The sequence below is a fragment of the Acanthopagrus latus genome, chromosome 2 (assembly GCF_904848185.1).
Source record: "Acanthopagrus latus isolate v.2019 chromosome 2, fAcaLat1.1, whole genome shotgun sequence".
In the NCBI taxonomy this organism is placed as follows: domain Eukaryota; kingdom Metazoa; phylum Chordata; class Actinopteri; order Spariformes; family Sparidae; genus Acanthopagrus; species Acanthopagrus latus.
Genome location: NC_051040.1, coordinates 556,180 through 581,131, shown reverse-complemented (window position 1 = coordinate 581,131; position 24,952 = coordinate 556,180). Strand labels below are relative to the sequence as shown.

Sequence of the window (24,952 nt, the reverse complement as noted above, 5' to 3'; positions counted from 1 at the left end):
TCAATATATTTTTTGAATTTACCTAACATTAATAGGGAATTGGGTTGAATCTGGATATCAATATTAATTAATGACTATCAGGGATAATTATTCATTTTGAGAAATAGTAAGATCCAACTTACATTAGATCACCTTGGGAGCTCCACCATGGAAAGAAAAAGATGTGATGGCTTATATCACATGTAGGTGTGATATGGTCCAGATTGAAGGAGTGTGTGTGTGATATGGTACCAGGTTAGAGAGGGTGGTTAGTTATATTCAGAGACTCTGAGACTGCTTGAAGCCTAAGTCAACTAACATTAAAGTAACAGGGTTTTGGAGCCAATGACCTGACTGCACAGAGATCACATTAATTTCCAAAATGATTTCCAAATGAATGAATGAATCTATATAATGTAAGGTTCTCACTTTCTGAAATGAGTGAATTAGTTTGACCTTGCTAATACAGTAAATCAATGGTTAGACATGTCAGTCAGTAAACAGGAACCGGGTGTTGATGATGAGGTGGGGCTGGCTTGTCACAGTGAAACAGTATAAAACAACAGCTCCAGCAGGCAACACAGGCTGAACTGTGTGTGATGTGACGTGTTTCATTTACACAGTTAAATCTCTGGTGAGGTAGGACGAGTTTGTGCTTCTTTAAACCTTTGTCAGGTTGAACATTTTCAAGAAGAAAAGCCTGAAGTATTAAAATGTAATTGCTCCTAAATGGTGTCTTTGAAAAAAACTGCTTATTTGTTGGATATAAAAGAGGAAATTTTAATAACAATAGGTCCCTTTTAAAGAACGATGTTAAATTCAACTTCATCAACTTTGTCTTATTTTATTCTTGGAGCTTATCTGCATGTTGGAAACTTAAGATACCTGTATTTTATGTTAACAGCTTTACTTTACATTGTTATTGTGTTTGTCAACATTTCCCTCATCGTGGTTATCTGTATGAACAGGAGCTTACATGAACCTATGTACATGTTCCTGTGCAGTCTGTTTGTAAATGAACTGTATGGTAGTTCAGGGTTGTTTCCGTTCCTTCTGACTCAGATTCTCTCTGACATTCACACTGTTTCTGCTTCATTTTGTTTCCTGCAGATTTTCTGTTTGTATACATATGCAAGTATAGAATTGTGTAATTTCGTCGTCATGTCTTATGACAGATATCTTGCTATCTGTTGTCCTCTGCAATATAATACACGCATGTCATTAAACAAGGTGTTTATCTTTATAATTGCAGTATGGTTGTATTCGTTTGTGAAATTCTTGATTACTTTATCGTTAGCATTATGTTTGACACTGTGTGGAAACATTATAGACAGTTTGTACTGTCGTAACTACTTAATTGTCAAGTTGGCCTGTTCGGACACTAGAGTGAATAACATCTATGGATTGTTTGCTGTTGTTCTCTCTGTTATTGTCCCTTTGTTTCCAATCATTTTCTCTTACATGAAAATTCTCCACATTTGTTTTTCTGGTTCCAAACAGACGAGACAGAAAGCTGTCAGTACCTGCACACCTCACCTCGTGTCTCTTCTGAATTTTTCTTTTGGGTGTTTCTTTGAAATAATTCAGACCAGACTTGATATGAACAGTGTTCCCAGTGTGCTGCGAATTGTTCTGTCTCTGTATTTTGTAATCATTCAGCCACTCTTGAATCCGATCATGTACGGACTGCAAATGTCCAAAATACGAAATACATGCAAAATTCTCTGCTGTTATAAAATGTTGACTATTCACAGAGATCTGACGTTAACATAAGAAAGCAGCATTGAATAATTCATATTTTGCATTGAAGAGAACTGCAGAATGTAACACTCCTGACAATGTTCAACTGGATAATATGTAATGTGGAGTACTGGAATATAATTACAGTAACATATTTAATAATTAATGAAATTAGTAATGAATATGACTTAAGCAGTGAGTCTGATTAAAAGCTTGTGTATGTAAGTGTAGCAGCACTCTGCACAATAAAAGGCCAAAAATATCAAATTAAAATATAATAAAATACAAGACATTTATTTCCTCTATGAAAACTGAAAGATTCTCAGTTTTAGCACGTAGTCATTATGTCACAAAGCTCAAAGTCTTGAGCTTGGTTGATGGATATTACTGAGCTGGCTGCTTAATAACCCCAGGTTAATGATGAGCTGATATAATGTTATTTAAGAGGTCTCTGATTCACAAAAAGTATATCACTAATGATATTATCATGAAAACATGTCCATAAAGTTTTGCAGTGAGTGCAGTTTTCTATGAAGCTACAGAGCTGACAGCAAGAGAGGAGAGCAAAGACACGATTGGCTGCAAAACAGTAAATGTCCCTAATCAGCTGATGCGAGGACAAAGTAGAAGAGGGAAGGGAATAAAAAACAGTCTTCCTGACTTCAGTTAATCCCAAGCTTTAGTATGGTGGTGCCCAGCCTTTAAGTTGTTGTCATGGTAGCTGTGAGTGTGTGGGAACATCATTCACAAAGTGTACTATGAAAACTTCTCTATGGTCAGACTGGCCTGCTCCAACACCACAGACAACAACATCTGTGGACTTGTTTACATGTTTACAGTAATCTTTTCTCTTACAATTTTAATTCTCTATACATACATGAGGATCCTTAAAGTGTGTTTCTGCACCTGCTCACCTCACCTCACTTCTCTGCTCAACTTCTCTTTTGGTTGTTTCTTTGAAGTTTTACAGAGCAGATTTAATTTCAACATTGCACATTTTTTGGTCATTACACTTTCCCACTTCACCAACCGCTCTTTAACCCTGTACTGTCAAAAATATGTACATTATATAAACTTCTTGTCTTTGGTAAAATGTAAAGTACCATTAAACATCATGTAATACTGTATATACATTTTTACTCTCATGAAATCTCAACAAAAAACAATGACTGTTTATTAAATATCAATACTTTTAACAATAGGTCAGAACAAATGTCGCCCTTAAAATAAAGTTGAATATTTACATTGTTGTCATTCAGTTGCTGAATGGTGACCTAAATTTAAGCCAGTCAGCAGATTCATGATACAATTCAAGATTCAAAGTGTTTATTGTCATATGCACAGTGAAGAAACATGTTCTCAGTTCTTCATTTGCTGTCCACAGAATGCCAACAGTGTAATAAAGAAATATATACATCCAAAATATGCAATATAAAATGTAAAGCACTTTCAACACTTTTACACATGTGATTAACAGAAAAAGCAGCCCCAGCAATAATAATAATAATAATAATAACAATAAAACAGTGCAAATCTGAAAACTGTGCAGTTATACATGTGCTAAGAATATAAACAGTTGGGACAGTTGAGAGGTACAATAAACTTCTATCTACTGTTTAGGAGTCTAATAGGGAAGAAAGAGTTCTTTAGTCTGGTAGTCATGGATTTAACACTTCTGTACCTCCAACTTGAGGGTAGAAGTGTGAACAGTCCATACTGGGGGTGGGTGGAGTCTTTGAGGGTGGAGGCAGCTCTCCTGTGGTAGATGCGGTGGTAGATGTTCTGCAGACAGGCCAGTGAAGTTCTGCTGATCTTCACTCTTTAACACTCTCTGCGGTCCGATTGAGTGCTGGTGGTGGGCCTGTAGTCTGCAATGTGCTGTAGGCCACATCTGCCCGGAGTCAGCAGTGGAATAGAAGCTGTCCAGCTTCTCTCTGCTGCTTTTTGGCTGCTGTGATGGTTTTTTCGAGTCCATATTTCACACCTCTGTACTTCATCTCATTGCCTGTTTTAAATGCAAGAGAGCTGGTATGCAGCATGTGACATACCTGACTTATAATCCAGGGCTTCTGGCTGGGAAACTACTTGACTTGTATGGTAGGCACGATACTGTCGACACAAGTGCTAATATACCCACTCACATACTCAGCACAGTCCTGTGTGCTGACTGAAGAATCCTCCAGAGTGGCTGCAGCTTTAAACACATCCCAGTCTGTTCGAGCGAAACGGTCCTGCAGGATGCTCTCGGTGTCTGGGGTCCAGAGTTTGACTTGGTCAGTCAGAGGGTTTGTTTGTTTCAGTCTTTGTCTGTATGCTGGATATAGTAGGGTTTTAAACTTTACTGCAGAAAACAAAGTAACCACTTTCAAGTAGAGACTCTTCTATTAAGTCAGTTATTGCTGCCAATGTAATTGTTTTTTTCAACTTTTAACACCTGTGCATTACAAAGTTTGAGTCAGTGTAGTTGAATGTATGGAAGACTGCATTGGTTCAGGAATAACACTGAAGGCATGTTTGCATCAGCTGGCAGGCTACAGGCTGACTGTCCCTACAGCGCACAACCTCCTCCTCTTTATGTACTATGCTTGCAATTTACTTAGATCTCAGATTCATGTGAGTGTTTATTGAAGGTGCAGTAGGTGTAGGAAATTAGTTTATAGTTAGACAGAGACACCATGTTGATCAGGTGACCGTAACTCTCGACAACTGCGTTATTTCTCAAAGTTCAACCGTCAAGAATCTAGGTGTTACTTTTGATTCTACACTCTTTTTTGATCAGCACATCAAAGAAATTACCAAGATCACCTTCTACTATCTGCGCAATAATAGCTAAAATTAGGTCCTTCCTGTCCACCGTGGATGCAGAGATCCTGATTCATGCCTTTGTTTTGTCTAGGCTGGATTACTGCAATGCCTTATTTTCAGGTCTTTCACGTGGGAGCACTAAAAGTCTTCAGATGGTTCAGAATGCTGCAGCCAGAGTCTCAACACGTACAAGAAAATTCGATCATATTACACCAATCCTAGCATCTCTACACTGGCTCCCAGTACATCTAAGATCAGACTGCTGCTGCTGATGACATACAAAACTGTACACGGGCTTGCCCTGTCATACATGTCAGATCTCATTACACCATATATTCCAACTTGGGCATTACGCTCTCAAAATTCAGGGCTCCTGATGGTTCCCAGGATTAAGAAGAAGTCAGCTGGCTGCAGGGCTTTTTCCTATCAGGCTCCTTTCCTCTGGAATAACCTCCCAGCTGACAGACAATCTGGCTCTGTTGACGCCTTAAAATCTAAACTCAAAACTCACTTCTTTGATTTAGCCTTTAATTAGCCCTTGAGATCAACTGTAAGCTTCTTCAGTCTCAATGAGTTCCTATAGTACAAGATTTACATTGTGCTGCCGACCAGAAACAATCTGTTTATTCTGATCAATATTGCTTTTCTCTAACCTTGTTTGTTTTCTGTTCCCACAAGCTGCAAGCTGTGTCACTCTCTATACTCTCTATAGCTTCCTCCTCCCCCTCCTCTTCTTCTCTCTCCTCCTTCTCTTTCTCCTCCTCCGCTCTTTCATCTGATGGACCACGGCCCCCTGGGTCCATCTACCATTTCCAGTCTCCTGCTGCCTTGAAATACTGACGGATCTGGATCATCACACCCTGGGCTCTGCTGGATCATTGCTCTCCTCTGCTTCACTATCTCCTCATATGTATATTTCTGTAAATCTTGATGCCTCTCTCTGTCTATTACTAATGATCTTGTGTGTCCTGCCCTCTTCCAGGTCACCATGGTGGGCAGGAGGTCGTGTGGCTCGGACACCACTTGGTGATGCCTCGTCCAGCTCAGTCGTCTCCTGGATCCAGACAATTTACTTTACATATAACTTGTATCAGACTTTCTGTTAATGTAACTTGTAAACTGTGATTTGTTGCACTTTTCTATACACGCGACATCTATTGCATGTCTGTCCATCCTGGAAGAGGGATCCCTCCTCTGTGGCTCTTCCTGAGGTTTCCTCCATTGTTTTTTTTGTTTTGTTTTTTTTACCCTGTTAAAAGGGTTTTTTTCCCATTAACATGTGAAGTTTTTCCTCACTCGAATCGAGGGTCTAAGTACTTTTGTGGCCTTGCCTTGACAAAATGACATCACTTCCGTAGCACTTCCATATTACATTTACTCAAGTGTGCCGAGTGTGTAAGTTTTCAATTTGGATTCACCTGTTTTTTAAGTTTTTTAAGTTTTTCTGACAAACAGTGACACAGCACAAAAGTTTGTTAAGTCAGGACAGAATACGCCTGACTCCCGACACCAATTTGCTAAACGTTAGCAAACTAGCTAACTAGCTAGACACAGGTAGCTCTGGGAGCTACTTACCAGACGCCGAATCTCCTCGCCAGCTGCAGGCATGCTGGCGGTGTGTGAATCCTGCCTCCCCACCCTCTCAAAACTGAGGGACAGCGTCTCTGGTCTGAAGGCTGACCTCAAACAGAAGGACAAAATCTTATGGATTTCTCCACTGTCGCCACAAACCAGGCGAAGCTGATCTCCCACCTGAGGACATCCGGCGTTGGTGACCGGAGCATGACGACCATGGACAACACCACCTTGCCATGGACCGGCTCAATCACCACCGAAACTCTGGCACCAGCACTAGCCGAGTCCCGCTGGCACCACCAGGGAGCCAAGCCCAAGTCATCGGCACCCTCCACCCCCTGCCTACGCACCGCGGACCCGCTGTGCCTCAGACGGGAGGATGGAGTGGAGGCTCCGGTGAGCTCAACTCCACTCAGGCTGGGGGACCACTGGTCAGTGGTGCACAGGGGCGCTGGGGCTCGTCAATCTCCTCATCCAGTGGAAGATCCGGGGGCGGAGGAGAACAGGTGTGACATCCTAAGCCTGCAGGATTTCCCTCCCGTGGGTGCCATGTCCGGCTCGCCCACGGGACCTGCTCATCCAATTGGTCGTTGCTCTCACCAGCCCAGGGTCCACCTGTCCAGCCCAATCCTTCCCCTCCATCTCGGCGAGGAAAAACCGCAGCACGGCGCCATAAATCCGAACCTCAGGTTCCATCCGGCGTCGCCCCATCCCGCCTCTGACGCACCTCCAGGCAGCCAGTGGAGCGGCGCACCCCCTCTGTGCTGGTTGTCGGGACCTCCATGGTCAGGCACGTGGCAGCACACAGCGGCCGGACCTTCTGCCACCCTGGAGCCAGCGTGAATGAGGTCGCATCCTCTGCCCTCAAGCTGAGCGAACAGCACAGCTCGGCCTCCACGCTGTGTCCTGGAGGCCGGCATCAACGACCTCAAAAACCAGCAGTCTGAGGTACTAAAACGGGCTAATTATCGCCGGCCCGCTTCCCCCACCTAGGTATGGAGACGTCACCACCAGCCGCCTTTGTCAGCTGCACCTGTGGCTGAAGGGGTACTGCCTGACAAAAAGTATCCCGTTTGTCGACAATTTTACAGCGTTTTTAAACAGGCCTAGCCTTTTTAAACGGGATGGCCTCCACCCAAACCAGGAGGGATCATGGCTTTTATCTGTCAACACTGACCTGACTGTCCGTTCCTGCACCACACCCACCTTCTGACTCACGGTAAACACGCATGCCACTCACTCACCCGCACCCGCCTCTACCTACACCACACACGCCCCCCATTCAGTTGCCCCTGAGGCACAGGACAACATCCACACTATTGAAACAAGACTCTCACGCAGACAAATCACACGCAGGACATGATGAGCCCACGTTCAGCTGAACGTGCGCTCTCTTAAACAAATCTTTTATCATAAATGATGTAATTTTAGATACCAGTTTAGACAGCATTCTCCTGACAGAGACATGGCTTGGCACTGATGCACCTGTTGTTCTCACTGAGGCTTCTCCACCAAATTTTAACTTTTTATTTTCTACAAGAAGGGGACAAAAAGGAGGTGGAACTGCATCAATCACTAAAGACACCATGTTGTCAAATGAAGTCTTTTTTTAACAAATATTTATCATTTGAATACCATGCCTTTGTTATAGCAGCCCCCCATCCTCTGTATTACAGTCTACAGACCACCCCGCTATTCCACATCTTTTAACAGTGAATTCTCAGAGCTACTGTCAATAACTCATAGCAATTATAACAGAATATTAATAACCGGTGATTTTAATTTACACATAGATAACTCCTCAGATTCAATGTCGAGAGAATTTTTAAACCTTCTACAGTGTCTAGATTTTAATCAGCGTGTCACGCAGCCGACCCACAGCAGGGGGCGCACCCTGGACCTGGTCATAACCTACGGCCTGTCCATTGGTGCGCCTTCTGTTGTGGACCTGGCTGTGTCTGACCACTTTTGTGTGTTTTTTACAATCACCAGTTTTAACCAGCAGGAGGCCCCAGTGAGAACAGTGAGGAAACGCTACCTAACTTCTGAAGTGGCTGCAAATTTTATCCAGATTTTACAGAGCACTCCTGCAGAAATTTTACCAGCACCATGTGATTTTATTGTTGACAGCTTTAACCATAAAATAAAATCAGCACTGGACTCAGTGGCTCCACTTTTAATAAAAAAACATTAATACAAGACCTACAGCCCCGTGGAGAAATACAGAAACTAAAAAACTCAAGAGAAACTGCAGGAGTGCTGAGAGGAGATGGAGAAAAACAAAGTTAACCGTTCACCGTGAAATTTTACGTGGACACCTCAAAACCTACAATAACGCAGTCAAACAGTCAAGAATTTCACATTTCCAAAAGCTAATCGACGAACATAAAAACAACCAAAAATTCCTCTTCTCCACAATTGACTTTTTAACAAACACACATTTTAATAGATCCTCCAAAACACCAACTGACGCCCTTTGCGAGGATTTTGCAGACCACTTCAGAAGTAAAATCAATGACATCAGATCGAGTCTCTTACCTCAACAGATTTTAAATGTCGACACACCTGGATCATCATCATGATTTTACCCGAGGAAACACTAGAGAGTTTTGCCCTGGTTGATGCGAGGACACTTGGTCAAGTTTTCTCCCAAATAAAGCCCACGACCTGCCTATTAGACCCAATTCCCACACCGTTTTTTAAAACACTTGGATTGGATTGGATTTAAAACACCTGTGGATTTTTTCAGGATCAGCTGTTATACGTGGTGAATTGCTCTCTTCAGACAGGTGTCTTCCCCGCCTCCTTTAAAACGGCGGTGGTGAAGCCCCTTCTAAAGAAGAGCAACCTAGATCCCAACACCTTTAATAATTATCGGCCTGTATCCAACTTACCGTTTTTAAGTAAAATTTTGGAAAAACTTGTTTTCAATCAAGTGAATAATTTTTTATTTAATCTTAATTGCAAACAACATTTTAGAGAAGTATCAGTCTGGCTTTAGGATGAACCACAGTACAGAGACAGACCTTTTAAAGATTTTAAACGACATCAGGTGCAACTTAGATAACCATAAACTCACAGTCTTGGTACTGCTGGATCTAATCGCCGCCTTCGATACAGTAGACCATCACATTTTATTAAATAGACTGAAGAACCTGGTCGGCCTCTCTGGTACTGTTCTTAACTGGTTCGTTTCTTACCTCATAGACCGACACTTCTTTGTAAGTATGGATACTCAGAAACCCACAAAATAAAGTGTGGGGTTCCCCAAGGGTTGATTTTAGGTCCAACTCTCTTTAATCTACATGCTTCCCCTTGGGGACGTCATCAGGAGGCATCAGCTTTCATAGTTATGCTGACGATACGCAACTGTACATCGCTGTGTCTCCTGATGACACCCGTTTCTCTCTCAGGCCAGCACAGAGGTGCTGATGCATGCTTTTATCTCTTGTCGTTTAGACTATTGTAATGCTCTGCTCTCTGGCCTTCCCAAAAAGAGCATTTCGAATCTACAATTATTACAAAACTCAGCTGCACGAGTGCTGACGAGGACCAGAGGGCGGGAGCACATTACACCGGTTTTAAAGTCACTTCATTGGCTGCCCGTGTGTTTCAGGATTGATTTTAAGGTTCTTTTACTAGTTTTTAAATGTCTTAACGGTCTTGGGCCTTCTTATCTATCTGACCTGCTTTTAGTCTATCAGCCCCCGCGGACCCTGAGGTCCTCCGGCACCGGCCTTTTAACCACCACAGGTTAGTTCAAAAAAGCACGGGGAGGCGGCTTTCTGTTGTTATGGGCCCCGACTGTGGAACAGCCTGCCGGAGAGCCTCAGGGTCGCAGAGACTGTAGAGGTTTTTAAAAAGAGGCTCAAGACCCACCTTTTTAACCAGGCTTTTAATTGAAATTTAAATTCTTCTTAATTCCTTTATGCCGTGCTAATCCGAGCACTTTTATTTATTTATTTATTCTTTTACTGTTTTAATCTCTCATATTTTAACCTTTATGCTTTTATTTTTTAGCCCCTCGTGTTTTTAGCTTCTACGCTTTTTGCTTTATTTTACTGTTTTAGTCTGTCAGTTCTTAATCTCCAGTGTTTCCTCCTGGGGGCCTGCCAGGCTGGGAGTTGTCTCTGGTCTGGCCGCGGGGGGTGCTGTCCCATGGAGGCTCTCGGCCGGGTGACCAGAGGGCTCTGCACCTTGGTGTAGGGCCTCCTGTCTGCCCGGGTTGGGGTGGTCTCTGTGGCGGTGCTCCCTGCGGCCTTGGCCCGAGATCTCTCCCGGTGTGGTGGGCTCCCCAAAGGTAGCTTTCTCCATGCACCAGGTCTCGCTGCCCAGCCATGTCTCTTTAGTGACAGCTACTGTATGGGTGTGTATTAGTGTGTGTGTCTGCGTGCATATGTGTGAATGTGTGTATGAGTGTGAATGTCTCTGTCCATGTCTGATTATCTTCTCCTAACTTTATTTTGCTGTTTCTATTTTTCTGCTGTTGTTTGTTTATTTCTGTGAGGCACTTTGAGGTACTTTTTTCTGTATGAAAAGCGCCATATAAATAAAGATTGATTGATTGATTGATTGACAACAGGATGTTGTTCAGTGTACAGACTGTAAAGCCCATTGAGGCAATGTGATTGTGATTTTGGGCTATATAAATAAAATTGATTTGATTTGATTTGATAGTCTCATTCCAAGGATGTCCATGTATGTATGATGCACATTTTATTTGATGGATCCTTTCAAGGCACCCAAGGTCACCTTACATAGAACAAAAGCATAACAACATTACAGATTATTAAAATCAAACATTCACCTAAAAAAGAAAATACAAGTGTGGTGCACTTGTGCCATTTTGTGGTCAGTATGCCATTTTGAAAAGATGGGTTTTGAGTTTGGATTTGAATGTTGTGATGGAGTCTGACTGTCTTATGTGTGGGGGGAGGGAGTTCCATAGTCTGGCGTAGGGACATGCTTAACAGCATTAGTTGAGATCTCACCAACACTACGCTAGCTAAGTGCTGTACCGGGTACAGTAATCATAAGTAAAACATAATTAAAAACAAGAGAAAAGTAAACAACAAGATAAAATAAAACAAACATACATGTACAGATACGTGCAAAGAATAATTACAGTTCAGTTGTAGAAAATGCAAGACGATAAAGATGGGCTTTAAGAAGTTTTTTGAAGACATTTAGTGATTCAGCTGTTCTGACAGAATAGGGTAGACTGTTCCAGAGGGATGGGGCCCTGACGGCAAAGGCGCAGTCACCCTTAGATTCTAGGAGGGAGCGGGGTATAGATAGGCGGCTTAGGTCGGACGATCTGAGTGGTCTAGACATGGAGTAAGGGTGTAGGAGTTCAGCAATGTAGGGAGAGGCAAGACCTTGAAGGGCCTTGTATGTGAGAAGTAATGTCTTGAAGTTTATTCTGTATTTTACTGGAAGCCAATGAAGGAATGCAAGAAAAGGTGTGATGCGGGATCCGCGATTGGTTTTGGTTAATAGTCTTGTATGTGGTAGGAGATTGTGGGCATTTAGGTGAGTACACTGATTTCTTTTCTTTTCTTTTTTTTTTTTGGACCAGGTTTATTGGTTGGTCCATTGGTTGGCTGGAATTTGCTCCAGGCCCAGGAACGTCAACAGCATCTGTACAACAGTGGGGCAAAATTAAGACAGTTTTCACCGGGAGATAAAGTGCTTGTATTGCTACCGTCATCTAGCTCTAATTTGCTCGCCAAGTGACAAGAGCCCGTTGCGGTCACACAGCAAGTGGGGGATGTTGACTGTGAGGTTGTGCTGAGATGAGTTGGGACCGGAGGTGGCTAATTCGAACCAATCCGCCCAGTCCCCGTTGATCACAATCTCTAGCCGAGCCAGAGAGCAGGTGTGGCCTCACTGTAGCTGTGTTTTCCTGATGTGTTCTCTCCCCTACCAGGATGCACAAGCCTCATACACCATCACACAGAAACACCCCCGGGTGTGACAGTGCGTTCACAACCCTCTCCACTGCCAGAACACACGAGGAAAATTGTTTGGGCAGAGTCTCAGGCTATGTTGGAGATGGGAGGAATAGAAGAGTCCACCAGTGACTGGTGTTGCCCCATTGAGCTGGTTTGCAAGTCCGATGGGTCAATACGCTTCTGTGTGGACTATCACAGGATCAATAAGGTGTCCAAATTCGTTGCCTATCCAATGCCACAGGTATACATCGAAGCTCGCAAGCTAGCCCGCGAGCCACGATGCCAGAAACACAGCCGACTCATAGCTCTTCTTCATGTTTACTGGCAGTTGGCATTCAGCTCAGTGCCGCCACCTGTTGCTCTGGAGCGTACACGCTTCGCCTCGTTTGTTAGGGTTAGGGTTAGGCTGAGAAAGAGAGGTTGAGTGTGCCTTTGAACCGATACCGACACGTGCCCGGAATCGTGACAAGCGTACTGATTTTTTTTTTTTTTTTTTTTTTTTGATGCATAGACGTATTCAGGGCGACATCCTCTACATGTGTGAGCAATTTGGTGTAAATGGGACACTGTATTTTTACGTTATGAGAACTTCTTGCTTCATGGCAAAGCCTCGAAATGGACCGCACCACCACACCCACCAGGTACGACTGAGGGGACTTGTGTCTTCTCTTGTCTCTATTGTGTGTGTTGCATCACTAAACAACAAATAGAAAAGTGCCACCTCTAGAATTAGATTGACCTTGCTAATACAGTAAATCAATGGTTAGACATGTCAGTCAGTAAACAGGAACCGGGTGTTGATGATGAGGTGGGGCTGGCTTGTCACAGTGAAACAGTATAAAACAACAGCTCCAGCAGGCAACACAGGCTGAACTGTGTGTGATGTGACGTGTTTCATTTACACAGTTAAATCTCCGGTGAGGTAGGACGAGTTTGTGCTTCTTTAAACCTTTGTCAGGTTGAACATTTTCAAGAAGAAAAGCCTGAAGTATTAAAATGTAATTGCTCCTAAATGGTGTCTTTGAAAAAATACAAAAGAGGAAATTTTAATAACAATAGGTCCCTTTTAAAGAATGATGTTGAATTCAACTTCATCAACTTTGTCTTATTTTATTCTTGGAGCTTATTTGCATGTTGGAAACTTAAGATACCTGTATTTTATGTTAACAGCTTTACTTTACATTGTTATTGTGTTTGTCAACATTTCCCTCATCGTGGTTATCTGTATGAACAGGAGCTTACATGAACCTATGTACATGTTCCTGTGCAGTCTGTTTGTAAATGAACTGTATGGTAGTTCAGGGTTGTTTCCGTTCCTTCTGACTCAGATTCTCTCTGACATTCACACTGTTCCTGCTTCATTTTGTTTCCTGCAGATTTTCTGTTTGTATACATATGCAAGTATAGAATTGTGTAATTTCGTCGTCATGTCTTATGACAGATATCTTGCTATCTGTTGTCCTCTGCAATATAATACACGCATGTCATTAAACAAGGTGTTTGTCTTTATAATTGCAGTATGGTTGTATTCGTTTGTGAAATTCCTAATTACTTTTTCGTTAGCATTACGACTGAAACTGTGTGGAAACATTATAGACAGTTTGTACTGTCGTAACTACTTAATTGTCAAGTTGGCCTGTTCGAACACTAGAGTGAATAACATCTATGGATTGTTTTCTTTTGTTCTCTCTGTTATTGTCCCTTTGTTTCCGATAATTTTCTCTTACAGGAAAATTCTCCACATTTGTTTTTCTGGCTCTAAACAGACGAGACAGAAAGCTGTCAGCACCTGCACACCTCACCTCATGTCTCTGCTCAACTTCTCTTTTGGTTGTGTCTTTGAAGTATTACAGAGCAGATTTAATTTGAACAGTCTACCAAACATGTTGCAAATTTTTTTGTCATTATACTTTCTGACTTGCCAACCGCTCTTTAACCCTGTACTTTATGGACTGAAAATGTCAAAAATACGTACATTATGTAAACTTCTTGTTTTTGGTAAAATGTAAAATACTGTTAAACATCATGTAATACTGTGTATCATTGTTTACTCTCATAAGAGATCTTAACAATAACAGTGACTGTTTAGTAAATATAAATGCTTGAATCAATAAGTCAGAACAAAATAAATGTCTCCCTCAAAATAAAGTTGAATGTTTACGTTGTTAAGTTGTCATTCAGTTGCTACAGAGAGATGGCCTACATTTAGGCAAGTCACAAGGGTTTTAAACCTTACTGTAGAAAACAAAGTAACTACTCTAAAGTGGAAACTATTCAATTATTGCTGCCGATGAAATGTTTTTTTCAATTTTTATCAAATGTGCATTACAAAAGGTTGAGACAGTGTAGTTGAATATATGGAAGACTGCATTAGTTTAGTGTTTATTGAAGGTGCAGTAGGTGACTCAGGAGGAAGATAGTTGATAGTCTCATTCCAAGGATATCCATTACTGACACCTCGGGGTAGTGTACAATTGATTGTTAGTCCTCCAACGTAACACCAACAACGAGTAACTGAGTCCCAGTTTCGACAATGTGACTCAACTATCAACCCACTATTTCCAGAATCCCTTATGGCACATTTGAGGGGGGATTAGTTCTGCAACAACATCCCTGTTGCAGCACAGGTTCTTTGGGACCTCCCACAAAAAAGAGAACTTTTTCTGTGTTGCCGGTTGCTATGAATGGTCAAATAATTATGATGATTATTGTGTTTACTGAATCTATCTAGAGTTGACAAAGCTGCTTTCGAGCAAGACTGAGAGCTGGTGTCAAGAAGAAAAAGCATACAGAGACCTTAACACCATCAACACTAGAGATTTGTGGCAGGCAATCCAAAACATCACAGAAGCAGAACCTCCGTCATCTGTGGATCATGCTACCAGATGAGCTGAATTCATTTTATGGTCGCATTGATCTGTGCAACAAATTGTCCGCTGTAAAGTCTGCTCCAGCTTTAGAGGAACTGCCACTTTCAGTATCCACAGATGATATGAAGAGTGACATTGAATAAAGCTGCCTCGCCTGATAACAACTCTAGCCATGTACTGAAAACCTGTGCCAATCAGCTAGTTGATGTTATCATTGCCTGGTCCAATCCAGCCTGGACCATCACCAGTGTGATTTCAGATCCACTGTCCTCCACTCAGTCTTCAGGATATCACACTTCATCAAAAACAGACACCAGACAGTTCCAATGGGCAGATACATCTCATCCTGGAGGAAATCTTGTGAAGATCTGCCACAAATGTAAAGGTTAAGTGATATAGTATTCATAGTAGGGGCAGTTGTAGTATTGCAGTTGTTACACATGAAGAGGTCCACTACATATAACTACAAACACAACAATACATGACGCATTAATCACAATGCCTTTATTGTCATTTTGATTCTGATTAATTGTTTAACAAGTTACAAATTTGACAATTGGTCACTTAATAATTTAAACCTCCAAACAAACCATTGTTTCGATAGTTATTTTTAAGGCTTAGAATTCTAACATTTATAGCCCATAATGAAGATGCTATTACCAAAGCTCACAATTATTTTAGATTCACTGAAGCCAGTGGAAAAACTACAAGTTAGTTACATTTCCCCAAACAAAATACTTTTACATTTGATGTGGATTTTTGTCGGTTCAGTCCGTATAGTAAAGGGTTGTAGAGCGGTTGGCAAATGATAAAGTATAAAGATAAAAACATGCGCAATATGATGGGTGCACTGCTCATATTAAACCTGCTCTGCACTATTTCAAGGAAACACCCACAAGAGAAGTTGAGCAGAGAAGCGAGGTGAGGTGTGCAGGTACTGACAGCTTTCTGTCTCGTCTGTTTAGAACCACGTAAACACACTCTAAAAATCTTCATATAAGGGTAAAGGATTAGTACTGTAAGACCAAATAAGACTACAAATGTGTAAATTAATCCATACAAATTATTGACTGTAGTGTCATAGCATGCCAATTTTACAACAGATTAGCTGTTACAGTACACGCCATCAATAACATTGTCACAAAGCTGTAAACAGGCATTCAGTGATATCATGACAATTATTGCGAGAAGAGGGAAAAACCATGTCAGAGCAATAAGCATGGCAACCTTGTTAGATGACATACGTGTGTTATACTGCAGAGGACAACAGATATTGTATGCAGTTAAGAAACAGATGTCAGTAAACTTCCTGCACCTGAATTCAGATAAAGCTGAGATGCTGGTCATTGGCAGCGCCCAACAGAGAAGCAACTGTGATCAGGTGACCATAATTAGGTCCAAACTTATTTCTCTAAGTTCAATTGTCATGAATCTTGGTGTTACATTTGACTCTACTCTCTCTTTCAATCAGCACATTGGCTGCCACATACTGATTTTCTGTTTTTGAAGTTGCACATCCCATTCTCACTAACTCAAGACAGCACACCTGTCAGCTTTTGATTTTAAAAAGGAAGAGCATTGTTACATTTAGTTACTGGCAGAGTCTGTGCATTATTCAACCAGTTTCATCACAGGGCGTTAATCTACATCTATCTAGTAGTTCTGAAAAAGACACAACACTTGTTTTACCACTTAATAAAATGGAGTAACTTAGCAAAATTTCAGTAATCAGGACCGGAATTGTTCTCTTGTTCCCAATAGCTCAATGGTCTTTAAACAACAAAAGAGTCACCATTAGCATCATTACAGTGAATCTTAGCAATTGAAAGACTTTTCAGCACAAACACTTATTTTCATGTATTCTTTTAACTTATTCAATACAAAAGACAATGTTGTCAACACTTGCCACAGACCGCAAAAACCTACATTTTCAATCAGCTTTTCTCATGTTACAGAATTAGAGGAAATATGAGATTTTAAACATCATGAGCTCACATTTGACCCAAGACAAAATTTTTTACACATGATGTGAATATTGGTTATATTCAGTCCGTAGAGTACACAAGCACTCCTGCTTGTGTATGTGAGAAGTCTCCCTCCCGCCAGGACACCATCCTGCCTTCTATGTGTGCAGAAGTTTCCTGAGAAATGGAATCTGTTCCAAGGGAGGCTTAGCACAAACAAGGGACCCAGGTAATGTTTCACCTAATTGTCTTTTTGTTCCTGACCCAACTTGTTCTCCAGTTCTCCAGCTGGTGCATGGTTTCTGCTTTGCTTGCCATGAACCCTGCCCTCCTCAACATTACTGCTGGCCATACAGAGACAGTTACCAAGACTTTTGTCACAGCACTTTATCTCCCTGACAACCACCATCACTGATTGTCCTCTTCTGAGGCCATCTCAGGATCAGTCATCACTGGGGGGGATGAACTTGAGGTTGCCTCAGTCCAAATGCACCGTCGCAGTTGCAGATTAGAGTGACAGCTGCTCTGCTCTGCTTCACTCTGCAGACCACAACCATCATATTGCTGACCAGGACTAGACCCCAGCACCAGAATACCAACCACATCATCAAGTTTGGCTTTATTCATGGGGGGTAATCTATGGGTTTCTGGTATTTTTTCACTGCCCTGGTGTCTCTTGTATTCCCCCATCTGTTTCTCTTTGTTTGTATGTCTGAGCCTGTGATTTGGCATGGCACAGCTCTCCACCCAGCTTCCTAATTGCTGTTCAGCTGACACACCTGCTACAAGCAGTTTACCTGTAATTAATTGGCTCTTTAACCCGTCAATACATCAAACCTGGTTCCTTAGCCACTCCTCACTAGATTCTCCAGTTTGCACTAACACATTTCCACTAAATAATGAAATAAAACTGAATCTTAACTTTTACAAACCTATCTCAGAGTCCTTCTTTTCAGTCCTCAATTAATTGAATGTACTTAAGCCTATACATATGCCATTACATAACCATTTGTTCCAATCTTTGTTCTAATCTAATCTCTCTTTGAGCTGACCCAAGCCAACAAGGTAGAATAAGTTCTTCATTGTCTAATCTTTAGGCATCAGATGCAGAACCACTGACCAAACGGTGCCTCAAGGTCTGTGCAAAATAACATTAACTACAACAGTCTTTCATTTGAGTTTAAGTTTAAAGACTTGTCAATTTACAGGCCTTTAAACAGGATTAAAACATATCATTAGTGGTCAGAATTTATTCAAGAGATTTATATCATTTCTTTACATATTTTCAATAAATCTGATACCATTCACATTTAATGAACACATACAGACAGCCTTACTGTTGACACTGCGGTGTCTTCTTGTCGCAGCAGTCTTTTCAGATATTTACTATTTTTAACTTTTATTTTTCTCAGAAAAAACGACTGATAATGTTTGAGAAATAACATATACACGCGTAACATTAAGTAAAATTAAATGTTATAAGTTAAAGCGATCCAGGTAGATTGTAAAAAGTCACATCTTACCAAACACAATATTTTTACAGGTAATGCGGATTTTGGTTATATTCAGTCCATAGAGTACAGGATTGAAGATCGGTTGACATGTCAGCCAGTATAATGATAAAAAGATGCGTAACATATGAGGTACATGCTTCATATTAAACCTGTTTTGTACAATTTCAAAGAAACACCCACAAGAAAAGTTGATCAGAGAAGCGAGGTGAGGTGTGCAGGTACTGAGAGCTTTCTGTCTCGTCTGTTTAGAACCAAAGAAACAAACTTTAAGAATCTTTATATATGTGTAAAATATTGCAAGAACAATAATAACTAATGTAACAGTGTAAATTATTCCATAAATGTTATTTACTGTTGTGTTAGAGCAGGCCAGTTTGACAATAGAGTAGTTGTCACAGTACACTTTGTTAATGGTGTTCCCACACAGCTGTAAAGAGGCACTTAAAGATATCAAAATAAAAATAGCAAGAAATGGGTATAACCATGTCAGAGCAATAAGAATGACAATCCTGTTTGATGTCATACGTGTGTTATACTGTAGAGGACAACAGATAGCAAGATATCTGTCATAAGACATGATGGCTAAATTACTAAATTCTATACTTGCATATGTATACACACAGAAGATCTGCAGGAAACAAAGAGAAGCAGAAACAGTGTGAATGTCAGAGAGAATCTGAGTCAGAAGGAACGGAAACAACCCTGAACTACCATACAGTTCATTTACAAACAGACTGCACAGGAACATGTACATAGGTTCATGTAAGCTCCTGTTCATACAGATAACCACGATGAGCAGAAGGTTGGCACTGACAATCAAAATATATAAAGAAAAAATAATCAGGAAATACAAGTACTTAAAAACTGCAGCGTCAAAGTAGGCAGTAAGGCTGAAATATGCAGATGTTGTAGCGTTTATCATGATTAGTAAGTCTCCTCAGCGCTACAGATCCACCAGTTATACTCTAGTGGAGTTTTCTTTAAGAGATGCCACATATGTGTAATTCCATTTGATGGATTTGCTGGTTTGAATACATTTGCTTATGTTAAATCAGCTGCAAGAGCACATAACAGTGGTCAGTCTACTAACAACTACTAGAGGTGGAATAAAAGCAACACAGTTAATGACGCTGCATAAATCCTACCATGCATCTCCTGTTCTGTTGTAGCAACAGTGTGACTTCCCCCCAACTGAGCTGAAACTCTGCCTCTGTTTCTTTTGAACCTTTTTAAGTCAGGAAACACCCACAGCAACAGTCTGATCTCCTTTTCAATGAAACTGCTTGTTACTGATTCCAAATTTTTCAAGAAGTATTTCAGCCTGCTTACTGTTATCGATTCTAAAAAAAGTTGTGTCAGTTTAAACAAACACTTGAAATCTTCGTGTCTCATCCAGGTTTGGTTGAGGTGACTCTCAGAACCCAAACTTATTGTGGTACTGGCAGACCATGACATTATCTTTTATTGTACAGTGGCCAGAGAAAGTCTTTCAGATACAGTGTATTGACTTGACAGGTTTGCATGCTGTCAACATCACTTTTTTGTGTGGCATATCTTTTATTTGAAGGCTTTATGCTTTGTGTGAGACTACAACCACAACCACACCTTAATTGTAATGGAGTGGAAAGGAGTAAATTGTAATGAAGCATAAGTAATCTGTAGTTTTTAAATTGTTTTGTGAATTATCCTAAATTCAAAGCTCAAAAATGTCTCACATTGGGGCACCACATGTTTTTTTGATTCCAAGACTCTGTCATTAAAATAAGGCAAGTAAAATGCCAAAACAAAGACTCTATCCTGTAATAGTTATGTCCATATGAATCACAATCATAACTGATTACAATGCATATTTGAGCCACTGGCCCTTTGAGAACACCTTTCTCTTGCCCGAAATGTGCTCACAGCTTTCAGTCCAGTCATACAAGGACAACATGACTCAATAGCGATGGCACCTGTACCCCCTGATCCTCAAGCACTCTCCCACTGGATAGATACACTTCCATGACATCTCTAATATCCTGACCAAAGTAAACAGCTGTGCAACAACTCAGAAAGACTCACTAGTAACACTTATACCAGGGTGCTGAAAAGCAAGAACAATGTAGAAGTTCTAGATCTTAGGCAACTGGACGTGTTTCAGTTCGTTGAAGGTGTTTCACGTCTCATCCATGTCCATGAGGCTTCTTCACTTTTAACTAACTGGAGGAGTTGCAGGCTTTTAAACTCTGTGTGGGAGTGTCCTTACAGCGTCTTTAAAGTGATGTGTGAGCTCTGAGTTTCAAAGTCGTTAGGACCACTTGTGTGTCGTTGAGCCAACCGGCCTTTGTGTGGGTTTTAAGGCTAGGTGAGCCCAGGAGCGGATGGATGTTGAGCTGTCTGCAGAAGTACCTAACTACTGCATTGTAGGTGAGTCATAAGTAATGTCGTACACCACCTCTTCTGTTCAAAGACAGTTCCCTACAATACAGCACTGACCTGGATGACTGAGAACCACCACAGGTATGCACAGTCCTTTGATGACAATCAAAAGTCCTCCACCATTGCCTCCCTGAAGTCAGCGCACTCTCACAAACAAGGTTTTTGCATTGTCGACCAAAAAGGCTGCAGTCTCCAAATACTGCTTCAAGAGTTCGATGGGACAACCAAGTCAGACAGGGTTCCAACTTCTTTCACAGCTGCTGTTCAGCAATTGCTTTTCTAAGGTGCTGCTACAAGAGGGACCATAGACCTTCTGGTCACAACTTTGAGAAGCCAAGCCTGCAATGGAGGCTTCAAGCATAGCCCACTTGGATTCCTTTAAAGGTGGTCACTGAAGATCTTGTAAATAGAGGCCTAAGCCAGATGAATAAACCCTCAGTATTCATTTGGATACATATGGTCTGTCCAGAACCCTCCCTTTCCTCATGATGCAACTCAATACCAGGTAACAATCCTTGTCTACATTGCCCTGGTACCAGAAACACTTATTAATACCAACAGGGAGGTTATTACAGAATAAGGGTGCATGCGGCCTGCTGACTTCCATTTTTCTCCTGGACACAACACAGGATGAGACCTAAGGATTATGGACTGCAGACATCAATATTCAGAAGCACCTTGAGCTGACATGGATAGAGAGCCAATGAAATGAAGCTTAAATTGTTGCAATATGGTCACATTTTATTGTTTTTATTTAATATTAAAAACGAAACATTACACATAGAACTAACCAGCAACATACCAAGTCCAACACTAAGACCATTCACAGGCCCTTTAAGCTACTCCCATCAGGCAGATGTTCCAGAGCACCTCTGGTCAGAAAGACAACTTGTAATATCCATTTTAAACAATCTTTCAATACATCAAGTCTGGTTCCTCAGCCACTCCTCACTAGATTGTCCAGTTTGCCAACACAGTACCAACCCTACAAGTTAACACTACTTCTGCAATTCTTCATGTTGCTTTCATTAAATTTACATTTACATTCACATTTAAGGCATTTAGCAGACACGTTTGTCCAAAGAGACTTACAACAAGTACATTTGTCACAAAAGAGAAACCACGACGTATCACTGTCGATGGGGTAAAAGAAATACAGAAACAATTGTCAAGCCATGATCTGAGGATCATAACTGCTATTTGTCAAATATTCTTTAAGTGCGTAAGTGCTGTGACAGAAGTGCTAACGATACGAACATACAAGTGCATACAATTTGTTTGTTTTGTTTTTTTCTTCTTTCTTTTTTTTCTGGGGAGGGAGTCATGCTATGCGGGGTCGAGTTGAAGTCTGAACAAATGAGTCTTGAGTCTTTTGCTGAAGACAGAGAGTGACTCTGCTGTCCTGACATTGGTCTGGAGTTCATTCCACCCTTGAGGTGCTAAAACAGAGAAGAGTTGCGACTTCACTGAGAAGGGCTTTGTTTGCTCTCAGCAATGATGGTACCATCAAGCCAGCCAGAAGAGTGAAGTGCTCTTGCTGGGGTGTATGGTCTGACCAGTGTTTGGAGGTAGGTGGGTGCAGTTTGATTGACGGCCTTCAAGGCCAGCACCATCGTTTGGAATCGGATGCAGGCTGCAACAGGAATCCAATAACATTAAATCCTCCATGGTCTCCCACTCTTCACTGTTCGCTCAGCACACTGTCTCCCAGCCATTCACTTGCCTCAGTAACTTCCATTTCCACCAGTAAAGCGGAATTTAAACTTTTACAAACCGATGTCAGAGTCTTTCTTTTGAGTCCTCAATTAACTGAGCATGTTAAGCAATATGCTGAAGTTCACTCAACTAAGCATATACACATGCTGTCAACAGTAAATCTGATACACTCATATTTAATGAACACATACAAACAGCCTTACTGTTGACACTGCTGTGTCTTCCTGTCACGGCGGTCTTTTCAGATATTTAAATAATTCTAGAAGCTGAGGATCTGTTGTAGAACTGACTCATTTGTAGCTTACCTGAAAATCATTATTTTCTCTAAAGGTCTTTACAAGCTGTGACACACGACACCCTCCATCCTTAAACACTCGATTCATATAAGAAATTCTCCAAAAGCTCTTAACATGAAGGAGTTACATCCTCAACTAGAGCAACAGTGCTGGGATCATTCTGGACAGACCTGCAATGCAAAACGTGTCGTCTTCAGACAGTTGGACCAGAAGGCTGATTACTCTCTAGAAAAAACGACTGATAATGTCCGAGAAATAACATATACACACGTAACATTAAGTAAAATTAAATGTTATAAGTTAAAGCGATCCAGGTAGATTGTAAAAAGTCACATCTTACCAAACACAATATTTTTACAGGTAATGCGGATTTTGGTTATATTCAGTCCATAGAGTACAGGATTGAAGAGCGGTTGACATGTCAGCCAGTATAATGATAAAAAGATGCGTAACATATGAGGTACATGCTTCATATTAAACCTGTTTTGTACAATTTCAAAGAAACACCCACAAGAAAAGTTGATCAGAGAAGCGAGGTGAGGTGTGCAGGTACTGAGAGCTTTCTGTCTCGTCTGTTTAGAACCAAAGAAACAAACTTTAAGAATCTTTATATATGTGTAAAATATTGCAAGAACAATAACAATGAATGCAACAGTGTAAATTATTCCATAAATGTTATTTACTGTTGTGTTAGAGCAGGCCAGTTTGACAATAGAGTAGTTGTCACAGTACACTTTGTTAATGGTGTTCCCACACAGCTGTAAAGAGGCACTTAAAGATATCAAAATAAAAATAGCAAGAAATGGGTATAACCATGTCAGAGCAATAAGAATGACAATCCTGTTTGATGTCATACGTGTGTTATACTGTAGAGGACAACAGATAGCAAGATATCTGTCATAAGACATGATGGCTAAATTACTAAATTCTATACTTGCATATGTATACACACAGAAGATCTGCAGGAAACAAAGAGAAGCAGAAACAGTGTGAATGTCAGAGAGAATCTGAGTCAGAAGGAACGGAAACAACCCTGAACTACCATACAGTTCATTTACAAACAGACTGCACAGGAACATGTACATAGGTTCATGTAAGCTCCTGTTCATACAGATAACCACGATGAGCAAAATATTACAACAGATTATTGAACAATATATAGTCATAATGATAATGAAATATAAGTATCTAAAAAGCCTGGTGTCAGTGTAGGCACTGAGTGTGAAATATGAGACCTGTGTAGAGTTTATCATGATCCTCCTTTTGGTTTACAACGCGATAAAATGCAGCACAGCACAACACATTTGCAACAAATATTGCACATTTTGGCATGGATGATAAAGTAAAAATTATTAATTTGAAGTTAAACCCGTAGCATAAACAGAGAAACGGTGTTCAGTCAATTCGATATAATCTAAAATCATAACTATTGGATTACATGGTACAGAACAGCAATTATGACAGTGTGTGACTCACACAGAGGCCTGATTTACTGAGCTGAAGGTCTGCGTCTCTTAAACATGTCAGCAGGGTGGACATCCACAACAGTCTGACATCATGACAGAGCACAATCAGTGCTCATGATACAATGATGAGGCTGCGCAGGTTAAATTAGAACTCCTTCATCCAAATGTAATAATTCTCAGTAGTTACAGGTTCAGGTCTGGGTAACATGGCATCTGGGTCTCTACCAGGGGCCTGTACTTCAAAGCAGTCACACAAAACTGGTTATCAACTTGATAAGTTGACGCTGGTTTTCAATATCTAGTCACAAGGGCATTCACATAAAAAGGGGAGGTGTGTATAGTATCTGACCAGTCACAAACATGGACAAGTCTGCTGGCAACAGAGCAGAATAGTACATCAAACTATTAGAAACACACAATAAAAAACTAAAACCAGATAGCTGCCGCTGCCAAATTCAGGAAAGACAGCCAGCAAGCAGTGTACCGTATTTTCACGACCATAAGGCGCACCTAAACATCTCAAATTTTCTCCAAAATGTGTGGCGCGCCCTATAGTGCAGTGCGCCTAATGTGTTATTTTTTTGTAAGGCAGATTACATGAGAACGTTGAAGGGTGAAGTGTGAAGTGTGAGCGTTATTGTTGTTGTTGTAAGGC

The 24,952-nt window shown here is 41.0% G+C and overlaps 5 protein-coding genes and 1 pseudogene across 16 annotated transcripts in view; 2 read left to right on the top strand and 4 right to left on the bottom strand.

The window, feature by feature from the left end:
• Positions 1-24,952, bottom strand: part of LOC119033671 (olfactory receptor 52K1-like) — a 126,517-nt gene that overhangs the window by 51,280 nt on the left and 50,285 nt on the right. The window lies entirely within an intron of this gene.
• LOC119007665 (olfactory receptor 11A1-like) lies at positions 790-1,752 on the top strand. Its single transcript, XM_037077512.1, has one exon. The coding sequence runs from the start codon at positions 790-792 to the stop codon at positions 1,750-1,752; it is 963 nt and encodes a 320-aa protein (XP_036933407.1).
• On the top strand, positions 13,127-14,135 carry LOC119033722 (olfactory receptor 52D1-like). Its single transcript, XM_037124164.1, has one exon. It carries the CDS (start codon positions 13,127-13,129, stop codon positions 14,060-14,062), a length of 936 nt encoding a protein of 311 aa, XP_036980059.1. The 3' UTR covers positions 14,063-14,135.
• LOC119007660 lies at positions 15,165-17,184 on the bottom strand (annotated as a pseudogene).
• LOC119033733 (olfactory receptor 52D1-like) lies at positions 18,400-19,796 on the bottom strand. Its single transcript, XM_037124191.1, has one exon. The coding sequence runs from the start codon at positions 19,321-19,323 to the stop codon at positions 18,400-18,402; it is 924 nt and encodes a 307-aa protein (XP_036980086.1). The 5' UTR covers positions 19,324-19,796.
• Positions 23,161-24,093, bottom strand: LOC119033748 (olfactory receptor 52D1-like). Its single transcript, XM_037124231.1, has one exon. The coding sequence runs from the start codon at positions 24,082-24,084 to the stop codon at positions 23,161-23,163; it is 924 nt and encodes a 307-aa protein (XP_036980126.1). The 5' UTR covers positions 24,085-24,093.